General features: G+C 45.7%; 1 protein-coding gene across 4 annotated transcripts in view; it reads left to right on the forward strand.

Moving 5' to 3' along the window:
* The window catches only part of NDRG3 (NDRG family member 3), a 61,143-nt gene that overhangs the window by 16,773 nt on the left and 30,659 nt on the right, over positions 1-13,711 (forward strand). For 3 of the 4 annotated variants that reach the window (XM_065032641.1, XM_065032642.1, XM_065032643.1), the window contains exon 2: positions 10,156-10,261. In XM_065032641.1, coding sequence (XP_064888713.1) covers positions 10,205-10,261 — 57 coding nt within the window. In that variant the 5' untranslated portion in view covers positions 10,156-10,204. Of the gene's footprint in view, positions 1-2,268; positions 2,382-10,155; positions 10,262-13,711 lie in introns of those variants that run through there. The other variant, XM_005514638.3, reaches the window with a different exon arrangement.

Raw genomic sequence — 13,711 nt, forward strand, 5'->3', positions numbered from 1 at the left:
TTTGGTTTTGGTTTGGGTGAGGGAAAAAAGAAAAGATTACTTTTACCTGAGATTGCAGTGAAAACATGCACATTCAACCTACCTTTGTAAAACCTGTTATTTTCTTGGTATAAGTAGTTTACCTAGTCCAGTTCACTCACTATGTAGCTTCAGCTTCTAACTTCGACCACACAAATTCTAACATCAATCAGTGTGGGGATGGATGAGGAAAGAGAGCGGAAGAAGGGTGGAGAGAACCCTCGACTGATATCCAGGCTCTCCCCAGCTGATATCCAAACCTGTATTTTATGTTGTTGGACTGTTAACTAGTTCTATAAACCCTGTTTCTGGTCACTTTATTGGCTGCACTTTTCCAGCCAGAATAAAGTCTGTTTTGGAACTTATTGTCTGCCTAAAACTGACTTTGAGGTGCCTCTGTGACATATTCTGTAGCTGATGTCCCGCTTGTGACACATTTGAGTAATATAGTTCATGGGTAAACAAGTAACACAAACTAGCAGTTTGAGCATCCTTTGCCAAGAGACCATTTGAATTATTTCTTTCTTTTAGTTTCCTATTTGCATTGGGTTTGCTGTGGTTTATGGGGTTTCCTGTTTCGCTCATCTGGACGAAGTTGCCACTTCTTTTAAATTCCAGCCGTTTCCAGGGCAGCCTCCTTCAACTTCCTCCATTTTTAGCAGTCTCACGTCCTTGCAGGATTCCTTCTTTTTGTTGCTTTTTCTATTTGACAAGTTGCCTTTATATATATATATATATATATTTCCTTTTCTTGAAATAGAGTGTCCATGAGCCAAGTTTAGTGGCTTTCTGTCACACTACAGCATTCACCCTAATTGTCTTGTGCTTTCTATTGAAAAGCAGATCTTCAGCTAGTATCCTTCAGAGAACCATTCCAGTGTAACCTGTTCTACAGGATGATGCTTCCTAGAAACGGAACTGTAATGGGCTGTGCTTCAGTTTGCTTCTGAGAAGCAGGTCCCTGGGGCCCTGGTGTACCCAGTGTCACCCGAGGAAGGGCCGGGGTCCGACCCAGGTGCCACCCGGTGCAGCCTGTGGAGCTGACGTCCGAGTGGTCTTGATTTACTGCTGAAGCAGCTGGCAATTTCCATCCTTTCTCTGTTGTGTTCATGCAGGAGTTTACAAACTTCTCCTGTACCTCATAAGAGAGAGTGCTCACGAGGGCTGGAAGAAGACGTGGTGCATTCCTGCATCCCATCTCTGCTTCCACCCTCTCTGAAATAAGACATTGTTACCTGTTTTATGAAAAGGCTTCTGTCTGTTTCGGAAACTTACAACATGAATGCCCATGCTGATGCGTTAATGATGATGTTAATTTATAGCCCTGGTTACTTGTATCCAGGGAGAACCATGAAGACTGTAGGGAGTTAACTACTTCATTTGTATATTTGCCTACGCTGTATGTTGTATGTGATCCACAACTTACACTGCAGGATTAGAAGCTGACTCCAGAGCTTGTTAGATGAACCGGTCCTGATGTTCTTGTGATCGTCTGATAGGCTCATTCGGTTCACTAGAACAGCAGAAAGCCGGCCTGGCAAAAAGTCAGCATTAAATCCGCTCACGTTGCAGCCAGGCGTGCCAGACAGCGCCTAGGGCAGGGCTGCAGGGCCGCGGAGGAGCAGAGAGCTGCAGGGGCTGCTGTTCCTTTACAGGGGCCGTGAGGTGAAACCTGAGCGCCTCTGTATCCTGAAATAACACCCTACTACACAGCAACTCAGATTAGCAAACTGGGTTCTGTCTTACGTTCTGTTTATGCTTTATCTCAATTAGATTTAGCGTATCGTGAAGCTAAGTGCAGGCCCCTGCGAATCATCTGTCGTCGTCGCAAGCACATGCTGTATCCACTCAACTGAAGAGCTAACACTGCCCAAATAATCCTGATTTCTTACAACCACATCTCAAAGAAAGGTCTTTATACCTGACCGATTTAGAAAAAAAGGTGGTACACAAGGAGCTGAAAGAGCCTTTTCATCAGTCAGCTCACTGATCCAAGTGAAAACTCAGTCCTGGAAAAACCAGCGGAGGAGGCAGTGAGCAGATCTGACCTGTGGCAAGGGCAGGAGGGGAGGGGATTTCTGGCTGGCACAGGGAGGGAGGAAGGACAGGAACATCCCTTTTGGCAGCAACCCACAGTTATATTAAATGAATAATGAAATTACATCCTGAATTGATTCTGAGTGGCTCTATATCCATTACTGGTTTTAACTGTGTTAATTTGAGTTGCCTCTCCTGTGTTGGCCAGCTGCCTGAGGAAGGGAATGAGACTCAGCCTGACACACACCAGGGTGTTTTCTGCTTGGAAGGCAGTTCCCAGGCTGGAAGCGGTGACAGGGACAGCAGAGCAGCAGGATGGCTGTGCGGTAAGGACACTGACGCTAGAGCAGGGGTTGTCCTTCAGATGATGCAGGATGGGTAGTAAGCCAAACTGGAAGAGCCTGTTCTGGGAAGCTCCCAGGACCAGTGCTAAGTGGGTAAGGGAAAGATGCATTTAATTGATGAGGAAGAAGGGAGGAAAAGCATATAATAAAAATATAATTTTAGTAATATATGTATTTTCTTAAAATTTACGTCAGGTGAATGCACCTATTGCAAGCAGTCTGCAGTTAGTGCAGGTTAAAATAATGAAACTGCATCCTGAGACTTAAATGTTGTCTGTATACATCTGTATTTTAATATTCAATAGACATAATTATTTAATACTAAACTATATATTTGCTGTGGTAAAACTTAAAATGTCTCTCCCCTATCTTGTGGATAACTTGGATTTGCTACTGTTGAAATCTTTTGCATGCAAGTATACTATTTTCTGATAGCCAAAATCCATTTATTCAAATTTGAATGAAGTAAGAACGGAAGTTTGGTTTTGCTCTGCAAAGACATGAGTAGAAGCGATTTACATGTATATCCATATACAGCACAATGAAAGAGTTTCAGTTACCTGAATGAGCTGATACCAGAAGCTCTTGTGTTGTCTTAGCTGCTAAGGAGCAGAATATATTAGTTCTCCCTGAGCTTTGCACACATCTCCGGTGGTTTCTGGACCCACATTAAGCTGGGTTTATCCAGGCTGCACTACTTACACTGCACATGCCAAGAGATTGTCACCAAAACTACTTGGTGCGATTCCTTCACTGCTGGATATATGTTACTACATCAGGTTGGGTTGTATAATTTATGTATATGAGTAAACACAGGAAGTGTAAGGTGGCTTTAGTTTTAAAAGATGACTCTGCAAACTTTCCTTATGCATTTGAGCTGAATGTTTCTCTTCCAGGCCAATAACATTTCCCACAAATGAGTTTAAAAAAATCAATCCCAATTGCATTACAAAATACGAATACTGAGGTCTGACTACATGTTGCTTTAGCTATACCATAACTTGCTTAGTCAATCCTCCCACCCAACAAGAGGGCTCAGCTGGGTATAAGGTTATATTAGTGCCATTTAATGTCTGGTAGCCAGCGAAAATGCAGCTTTTACAATAATATAAATAAAATGCAAAATCAGCGTTAAATTTCAGTAAATTGAAATGTGCTACATGATAATAAAAATCATTGTTAAAATCCCATTTAAACAAATTTCCAATCTGTCTTGCTCTGATACACTTAATTTTGCTCAATAGGATGCATATTCACATCTGATTAATTTTTTTCACTTAAAATGGGAAAAACACACTGTCAATTAGTAGGAAGCGTAGTTGAAACAAAGCAGAAACAAGCTGGAAAATACAGCTGCAGGGGAGCTGAAGGATGTGGTGGAAAGCGGTCAGATTTCATTATAAGCTGCTTAAGAGGAAGCTTCTGCCGAAGAGGCTGGTTTGCCACGCACCCCACGCGCGGTCGGTGTGATGGACTCGAGATCAACTGCGGTGCTGCCGCTGCATGGGCAAGAGCCAAGGGTCTTGTCGTGGGCCGGAGAGGGGAGATGGCGTGGGGAACGTCGTGGAAACACCCCAAAAAACCATTTAGGCAGGTGATAAACTTCAAACAGACTATTCTAACCAGAACTGTTTAGCAGAGAACCAACCAAAGTGCAGTTTACCCAGAATTATTCAGCACTCTGATGACATTGTAAAACACAGATTGAGACGCCAGTTAGGATTTCATGCAGCTGATTCAGACGCAAGGGATCCCAAAACTCTTAGAATGATGATTTGAAATGCGCGTCTTGCCACTCATGCCAAGTGGGGGCTCTGAAGAGTACCCAGAAGATCACTTACCAGGTCGACGAGGTGTCTCAGGGCTTGAGGAGGTTTCCTCGGATGTCCTGGTCTAAGGAGGAGAGTCTTGAGCTGCAGACCCGCTGCTCCAGGAGACCGACTCAAAGGAGTTCTCCTGTGGGGTCCATTTACACCCTAGCTGAATCTAAGCTTGCAGCCATTATGACAGTGCTCCAGAAACTTAACCAAAGCATTTAATTGTCAAGGGCCCTGTTGACCAAGCAGCATGGACTATGCTGGTCCATCAGCCTAGAAGTTTCTGGTGGTTTTGGTGGGGAAGGGAGGAAGGTGCATCCGCCATGGGGTGAAGCTGCGCTGGACGCAGTGTTGGTGGACAGTGCTGATGAAGAGCTATGAATGTTTTTGTTGGGGCAAATGGCCAAGTGAAGCCTTTAAAAGCCCTCACCCATGCCTGGGTGCCATGTCCTGAACTGCAGGGCAGGTGGGAGCAGGTGGCTCACTAGAGGGGAAGGCATCTTGGAACAGATCTGTTTGAACATGCCCTTCACCAGAAAGCTGGTAAAAATGGGTCTGTGTTTTGGTTTGAGCTGTGTGAGCTGGTGATGGTGGATAATGCAGGTATTGCCTTCGAGTGGTGCCACCGGGCACGGGAGGGACTGGAAAAATCATGTGAATAACATGACTGATAATAAGAGCCACTGCTTATTTCATTTCCAGTGGGGAGAAGAGCTTATTAAAAGAATGGCGCAAAGCTGTTTGAAAGAGATATCACGACCAAAAAAGTCTCTTCTGGAGACAATAATTTGCATCATTTTCACATGAGAAATTTCTCATTCTGGTTTTTATTCTGAGTACTCCTACGCTAAAACTTCTTGGACTGTACTGTACAGGGCAGCTCACCATGGTTCAGTGATCCACGTAACCCAAAACAATTTGAAGACATTTACATTTTTCTTGCATTATTGCATAATCAGCCCTGTTAATTGCCATGGTGACTGAGGATGGTGTCCTGCCAGCCGCCCTTGGTTACACACATGGAGTGTGACAGTCCTTGTCATCAGCACTGGACTCCTTCAAAAGTAATGCAAAGCTGGGCACAGACCTCTTCCTTACAAAACCATTGTTAAATGTAGGTCTTGTTTAAACTCCTTAGAAAGTATATTTAGCAGCTGGCATTTCTGTGCTGGGTGTAGCCCAGATTTAAAGGAGGCAAAACACGCTGCCTTACGGAGCTGCTGTGGCTGGGTCAGGGGCTGGCACTTTGCTGGTTAAGCGGAACGTAATTCCTCTCTGCAGGCGCACAGTTTGTCTTCAAGGTGGAACACCGTGTGGTGCCTTCCCAAAAATATGTGAGCTGGAACACAAAGCGAGTTACCTAGGAAAATATTTTGCTAGTGAATTTGGACCTTTTGCTTGTTTTGCTGGAAGCTCACCATGTCAGCCAGCGTTTTTGTGTCGAAAACAGAGGAGCCTATGGCAGTGGTTTGGAAGCACACGAAGGACTGAAGAGCAACGCAACAGGAATGTCTCAAAGACCATAAATGAAACTTATTTAAGATGTGCATGCCAAGGCTGCAGTCTGCCCAAGCAGCCTGAGGTGTGTGTGAGATGCGAAGGATGCACGGGAAGCTGGGCCTCACGTAGAGAGGAAAAAGCTGTCGTGAAAAGCTGCACAACACACGGTGAATAAATACCTGTGTTGGTTCTTGTCCTGACTACAGTCTCTGGGTTTGCTCCCCTCTTCCTCTGCCCTCCTGGAGCAGCATTTTTCTTCCCGTCTCGTAGGAAGCGGGTGGCTGTGTCAGGGCAGTTCTGGGGAACCTGCCCCAGGTTGTGGGGGCTGTCAGGGCAGTCAGCCCCCCACAGGAGGCTTCTGCAGCTGGGGAATGTGTATTTAGGTACATTCAGTGCCGTGGTTTGAAGCATAGCTTGATAACTGTCATGTGTAATTTTGCCTCGGTGTGGTTAACATACAAAGCAGGAGAATAACGGGCTATAGAGTCAGCAAATTAGAAGCTGTAGTCGAGGTGAATGAACAAGAACTTTCAGCCTCTGAATACAAGATTATGCTGCACTGAGCTCCTAAATGGCATGGAGAGATTGCACCTCCGTAATAAAACAGAATATTGAAGGAGGTGCCCAGAGAGTTGGATCTTTAATCCAGCTCTTGCAGTTTGTAAGCCGGTGGGGAGCGGTTCTGCTGGAGCTTCGCCGGCTGGAAAGCGGCGCTGAGGGCCCCCCGGGCCGTGGTGCCGCTGCTGGCTCCGAGTGTGCGGGTCTGGAGCGCTCCTGCTCTGCACTTACTGTAACACAACTTCTTCTGTTGTACATGGAAACGGTGTCAATTGGAGAGCACTCTTGGAGTGAGGATGACAGCACATTTCAGATCTTATTTATAGGTCGGTGGTTTCCTTCTGAGCCTCACCTGCCTTGGATTTTTGCAGCTTTCTGTGTCCTACCCTGATTTCTCATCTCTGTGCTAAGGATTCACCAAATGTCTTTCCTTGATTCTTGTCTTGTTGGGAAGCCTTTGGAAAGGGGTGGATGGTTTAAATTGGAGTATTTGAGTGTATTTATAGTCATATATAGATGGAGGCAAGAGGAATACTTGCAAAGCAGGTGGTATTGGACATTTATAGAAAAATGTATGGTTTGTACACAGATCATTCCAGGCAAACCTTTTGCTTTGCCTGTAGCCTGTCTTCTGCAGAGCTTTGCTGTGTCCTATGAATATTTATGCTGCTTTGTTGTGGTATTTTAAACTTGCTTTCAGCTTATGAAATGACATGTTTGTTTCTTTAAATAACAGGAGGAGTGGAGGGAGGGAATTTTTTGTTTCCTGGGCAGCCATGTCTGCAGATCTGTCACAAGGAGCCTAACATGGCTGGAGCAGGGGAGCGCCCAGCTCACCGATAACTCGCCTCTGCATCTGGAGATGTGCTTTAGCAGGTCTCTCTGCTACAAAGCATTCTGTTTTGAGCAATTTTGGGGGCCTTTTTTTGGTCAGATGTGCCCCTTTGCCATGTTTCAAACCAAGAACCCTGTTGCTGTTAGCATGGGGTGCTCTGGTAAAGCTGTTGTGAATAATTACGTATCTCGTGCTGTAGTAACTATTTACTCAGAGTTGGTCCAGGGCAATCACATTCAGCTTGGTAAGACCTTGGGAAGAGAAAAGCGTGTCCATCTGCCTGCAGAACATCGTCTGAACAGATTGAAGTGAAGTCCTGAGGCTGTGACAGCCGTTTTCTGGAGAATTCACAGTGAGTGGGTTGGGAAGAGCTGATTCAGCAATCTAAAAAGAACCACTTGCAAGTACTGATGGGGACCCCCTGTACCTTTTCCTTCAAAAACCTTCGAGTTTCTAGGAGAGCAGAAAAAACTCAAATTGGCTGGATGAGCAGATGAGAATCAAAAGGTTTGTGAACGAAATCCACCATCTGGCCATTTGTGGCTATGCAGCTTTAATCTTTCTGTCTGATTTTGCTCTCGGTTCAGCGGTTTTCAGTGGCTCCTGGCTCAGCTCAGCATTCGGTCCCCTCTTCGAAGGTGTAACATAGCAGCTTGTTCCCTGAGCCCCTAGAGACCCCCCTTCCCTTGAAACAGTATGTGGAGCAATAGTGGACCAGGAGGATGAGCACTGGATTGATTCCAGAGTGACCTTGTTGATTTTGTGCACTGTAGTTGCATCTAGATACTGACTACGAAATTGAGGTTGATGAGATAAAAGCATTTGATAATCCTTGCTCTGAACACCTACTTAGTTTTTTATTGTTCTCATAGAACAAATGATGAACACAGTAGAGGTTTCTGTCCCCATGCAGGATACGTGCCAGGGCTCTCCGGGAGTTGTTGCTCTTTGTGTAGTTTGGGGAAAACGGGGAGAAATATCTGCAGAGCTTTCGCAAAAACACCTTTGAGCAGTCGAACACAGAGCAGTTGGTGCTCTGAGTTGGTCTTTGCTTGGTGGAAGCTCGGCAGAGAGGGGTTATTAGATGCCCTGCTGCACTGTAGACTCCGGTTTAGGCAAAAAAGCAAAATGTGAGACTAAGACTCATGAACCACAAAACAGGCGTGGTGTGGTGTGTGCAGTTTGTTAATCCCTTTGGGTAGAGTGGACAATTCCTTGGTCTCCTGGGTGACCCCAAGAACGAGCATCACGTTCCCACCCACTGGCAGCTCCAGCGGTGGCTTCTCAAAGAGCCTCAGAGAGAAGCAGCTCTCCGATGGGCAGGTGCTGGTTCTCGTACTGTGCTACCTGCTGCAGATAAGCTTTGTGGGGCTCATTTGAAATTCTTCTGTTGTCTCTGACCTTGTGGGATGCTCTTTTGGACAGGACCTGGTAGATGTTGAGGTCTTGATCAGTCTCAGTGTATATACAGAAGTTGTAATTCCTTAGTAGAAAATATTTTTGGGTCTCCATAATGCCTCATCAGAACTGCAGTAACTGCTGTTCCTCTGGGGCTTACAGTGCATTATATCACAGCTCTTACTGCTCTTCTGAATCAAAATTCATCCTGGGGTAAAGGGAACGTTACCTGTAAATTAAGTGGTTTCTTGGAACTCTAACAACTGATGTGTTTTACAGAAAAAAAAATCTGAAAAATAAGAGTAATTTCAAGTTTTCCAAAGCAAAGGAGCTAAGGGAGAAGAGTTGCTACGGCTGATTTTTCAAAGGGAAGAGGGATTATGGTTTATTTTGTGCCAGACGTCAGGCACACCAGTGTGTCCGGGCACAGAGGGGGATGTCAGGAATGTGCAGCTTTCACAGTATTTGGGGTGAGGGGTCGCCCTCCTTCCCGGGGCAGCACGTTTGTGTGGAATTAAGGTGGCTGGAGAAGCACAGCTGCAGTATTTGTTTTCCACGTTTTTTTTTCCATGGTTAGTAGCAATGTATTATCTTGGACAAAGAATTTGATTTGTGTCAGCATCTGAGAGTCTTTTTCTAGCCCAGGAACCCACCACATGCGTATTCCTGTCCCGACATGTGTCCATGAATTCTTGTGTTTCACCTACAATAACATGTATAGTTTTCCTGAACAACCAAATAATCTGCACCATCAGGCATGAACATCTCCTGTTGCCAGAGCCCTCCTCATATCACTGGATCTCCCTGCTCCAGAAGTTATCCTGGCTAGAAACGCAGGTAGAGCCTCTAGAATAAAAATAAAATCCCTGGTAAACTGCCATATTTTTCCACCATCCTTATTGCTGTGTTTATACTGGAAGATTTCTCTCTGACTCTGCGGCAGCAGTGATTTCCCATACACGGATGGCAACCTCACGCACTGTTGATGACCGATGGAGAACGATTGTTTGTGGTACACAGCTGACAGCGCTGCCCTGCACAGGTTCTACCGGACCAGCACTATCTGGGGGCCATTTTTACATCCCAGCTCATAGAACAAGGGCTGCCTTGGGTTCTGAGCTGTCTCACATTCGGCCAACAATGTACCTGCATCTCTGCACCTCCATCTGTGTGCAGATGTGGTGCTGGCCGCACATCTCGTGGGTTGCAGGCACAGCCTGGTTTTAGCGGCTGGCTGCTGCGGTGGAGCCCTGTCAGGCGCTGGGATGTCAGCGTTCCCGCACATTGAACAGTTTTTCACTCTGCTGATCCCCTCGTTTCCAGTTCATTTCCAAGCACACTGTGGCTGCAGGACCAGCAGTGCTTGGAGGTGGATCCAGACTTTCTCAGTAGAAAGGCCTGAGCGTTCAGGGCCAGCTCTCCATGGGCAGGGCAGAGTGCAGGGTGAGGAGCGACAGAACCAGCACACTCAGTGCAAGCGGCTCTTTGCTTTCTGAAGTTAGAGGTGCTTTGTGTTGCACCCAGAACCAGCTGCTTTCAGATTTTCAGGCTTCAGTTTGAGCATATACAAGTCTAACAGAAGATCTTAAAGCTTTCTGTGGCTAGCATCTCTTGTAATACTGTTTCAAATAATCTGTCTTTATTTCAGAATCACCCATTTGCTGCTCTGAGGATTAATTGGCTCCACTTACAGCACCATGGACGAACTGCAGGATGTTCAGCTGACGGAGATCAAACCGCTCCTGAATGATAAGGTAATGCTGGCTGCTCCTTCGCTCTCAGGTGTACTTGGGTTGACTTTGTGTCTGGCAAGGAGCCCTGATCGCCAGAACCTGTTTACAGTGTGAAGTACCTTAAGTGCTGAAAACCAGTAGATGCTTCCCCATGCTGATAAACCACCAGCACATGCTCTTCCAAAGTCTCATGGAAAGACAGACTGCCACAGTTCAGGTATCCTTGGGGTTCCGCCCAACCTATATGTTGTGTCTCTACTGAGGATTTACAAAGGCAGGACAGAATTTGGAAAGGTGATACCATTCCTGACCTGGCAGAGCTGTAGAACCTCTAATACGCTCCTGCTTGTTAGGGGAACTTTGGATTTTATCCAATTTTCTTTTCTTTTACTTTTTTGTTTTAAATTACCCTTTCATGTTTTGACTCCCAGAACAACCCTGTCTCCCTTGTTTTAGTAATGAAGAGCCATTTCTATTGAATATTTGCAGAGCCTAGCTAGAGCATCCAGATTCATATAATACTGAATCTTTGGAAAATCATTGTATTGCAGCACCTGTTTAAGGATCTCATTGTCTTCTGTAGGCTGGAGATGAGCCATCCGGGCTTTAGGAAAGCCCTTGCCTCACTGGGTTATGCCACAAACTGTTGCTCTGAGTGCCTGAGTCATTCTGGGCCATAATGACTGCAGGTTGTGATGATGAGCTTCCCAGAGCTCGCAGCCCCGTGCCATGGTTTGCGCAGCAGTTCCCAGGGCTTTGCTGTTGAACGGCTGACATCAAGAACTAGTTTGTGCCAAAGGCATATGATAGTTTGTCCACTCGCTGTGTGCTTGCAGAAGACTGTGCAGACTCCCACCCAAAATGGGTGAAAACTCTCAAATTCTGTGATGTTTTAGTCTATGCTGCTTGGTTTTTGCTTTAGTGTGCTAACATACCTATGTAGTATCTGTGAAATGTAAAATGTCAGCTGAAATCTGCAGTCCAGCTGCCTATTCTTAGTCTAGTGCTGACTACTAGACTTCTACCATAGCTTAAACATAATTTCTTTAGATATTTCCAGGGATGATAAATCCTGGAAGAACAAAATCGGTGTATACCAGCAGATAAAAATACAGAAAGGCCTTGAAAACAGTTATGGTTTCAAAATGAGAGATAAAAGTATACAAAGACAGGCTTCCAAAATGCAGTGTCGCAGCTCTTACTCATGATTCTCCTAGGGAAGAGACGTGTGCTGGGGCTCTCTTTTTCCACTTTAGCAAAGAAGTGCCTCAGGGAGCTGCCATCTCTGAGGTCTGGCCCTTATTAATGCTTTCAGGCTTGAAATCATACACATGGGCTTTTTAGACAGGGTTTATGAAGCATATGGGTGTGGTGCCGTAACAAGCTGTTCTGTGCAGCGTATCAGAGCGCAAAAAGTATTGAGCTGGCACTTCACTGAGGTTTTTACTGACCAACCCACTTCAGATGCAGCAGTTTGAACCAGCGTGGATTAATGGCCAGAAATAGTACAGTAAAACTCTTAAGGTGCTAATGGGTGAGTGCTCATGAACGCTTTAGGTACAAAGGCTGCTACAAGGAGAAAAGGAGCTCTGGTGTCTTAATACTCTAAAACAAGTGGAATTGCGTGGGAAATGGAAATGGGTCATATCTCGCTTACCTGTCTGAGCTATAGGAAATGCCACTGGGGACTACTGAGTCCTGGCTTTGTTTTGTCTCAAATCCAAGTCATCCAACAATTACAAGGCTGACTTTTAAAGAATACAAACATTCTTATGTTTCTGTGTAATTTAAAACTAATAGGGAGTGCAGGGAAGTAAAATACATTCAACTACATATGTTCATCTCATTCAGGCTCACTAAAATGCAGTAACTTTATGCTGGGAAAGAAAATCAAATGTTTCCATTTACTTGAAAGAGAGAAAAAAAGAGTACTGCCAGTAGCTTGATCAGAAAACTTATCCCAGTGGCGCTTTATTATTCTGTCTGGTCCATATTCTGGCACCTTTTACTTGTATTAATGCAGCCTCAGTGAATAGTTACTGGAATGCACTGGCTCAATGCAGGAGGTGGGACGCACAGCCTTGCGTCTTTCCAGGTAGCTCTTTGCCTTTGAGGTGCAGCCACCATACCTTCAGAGGCCCAAAAAACTCGCCTTCATCTGAAACTTTTTCAAGGTAAGACAGTGAACATGTTGTTTAAAGTCAGATTTCAGTGTGTTAAAATCAAGTATCCCGGAGTCAGGACATGGCAGCAGTAACGCTACGCCCTGCCAACAAGCAACACGCAGACTTTCATCTTCTGCTTTGTGTCGTTTCCTCCCCTCTCCCCGCTCAGGGAATCGTGCTCTTTTCTCAGTACAAATTCAGATGAGCCTTTTCTTAGGCAGGCACCATCCAAGTCCAGTGTTGGATACAGAAGTTTCTCATTTTTCCGTAGGCTTTGTTACACTCCTTAATTGCTGTGGCACTGGATGACTGAGTTGACCTTCTTTACAACCTGGTAGATGAGAAGGCTCTGCTGTCTGCGTCTAACAGAGCAGGGAAGACGCACAGACAGCACTGTCAGAAATCTAATCTGACTTCAGGATCTCACACTCAAATAAGAGGAGGCTGCTTTTTATTTTCTTTCCCCCCATCCTGAGAGTTTGGTGCTTTGTGCCACATCACATTCAAAACATTGACAGAGTTCATTACCTAACACGGGGGGGATTCCTAAAACAGATTTGCAGGTATCTTGACTTAGATGTCTCAGACTGAAGAACGGAGGTAAAACCTGTGATCTTGCTAATGTGGCAAATTTTTTGAGAGAGGAAAATGGCCATTGGCTTACACAGGGATAGGAGTTAGGGTGCTCAGCCAGAAGCAACGTTTGGGGTGTTTCTGTTGTGCATATGTGGTCATAGTTGCAATTTAGCACTAAGGTGCTATGCCTAGAACACAGAAGCTGGAACGCTGTCTCAAATTATCTGCTCAGCCTTTTGCAGCATTGGCAGCACCGAGTAGCCTTTGGTCAGAGTCTTACGAAGCATGTGTTCATACAGACGTTACTGCAGCCCTTCAAACCTGCAGCACGCCGAGGGCGGCTGTTCCACCTGCGCTCGCCTGCGTGCGTGGTGTCACCGCTGTGAATTGCTGAGCCCCGTCCTGTGCGCTCTGCTTTCAGCAGCTCGCAGGTCACTGTGTTCACCGTGGAACGACACCGTGCACAGGGCAGTTCTGCAGAGTAGCTGACTGCATGGCTTGTTTTCTTGAGCTCCTTACATGAGATCCTAGTGGCAGTCAAGAGTTTTGCATTCACATTGCTAGTGGACACCAGGATGAGACAAAACCCAACCTCATAACCAGCTTGACTTTGCTCAGGGTCCTTCCTGTTGCATCTGTCCCTGCGGGCGTGCTGTGTCCACAGATGCTCTCTTTAGGTGACAGCCTTGGGACAGCCCCCAGCCGCTGTAGTGGCTGTAAGTAACGGGCA

Source organism: Columba livia, chromosome 16 (genome assembly GCF_036013475.1).
Source record: "Columba livia isolate bColLiv1 breed racing homer chromosome 16, bColLiv1.pat.W.v2, whole genome shotgun sequence".
Classification (NCBI taxonomy): domain Eukaryota; kingdom Metazoa; phylum Chordata; class Aves; order Columbiformes; family Columbidae; genus Columba; species Columba livia.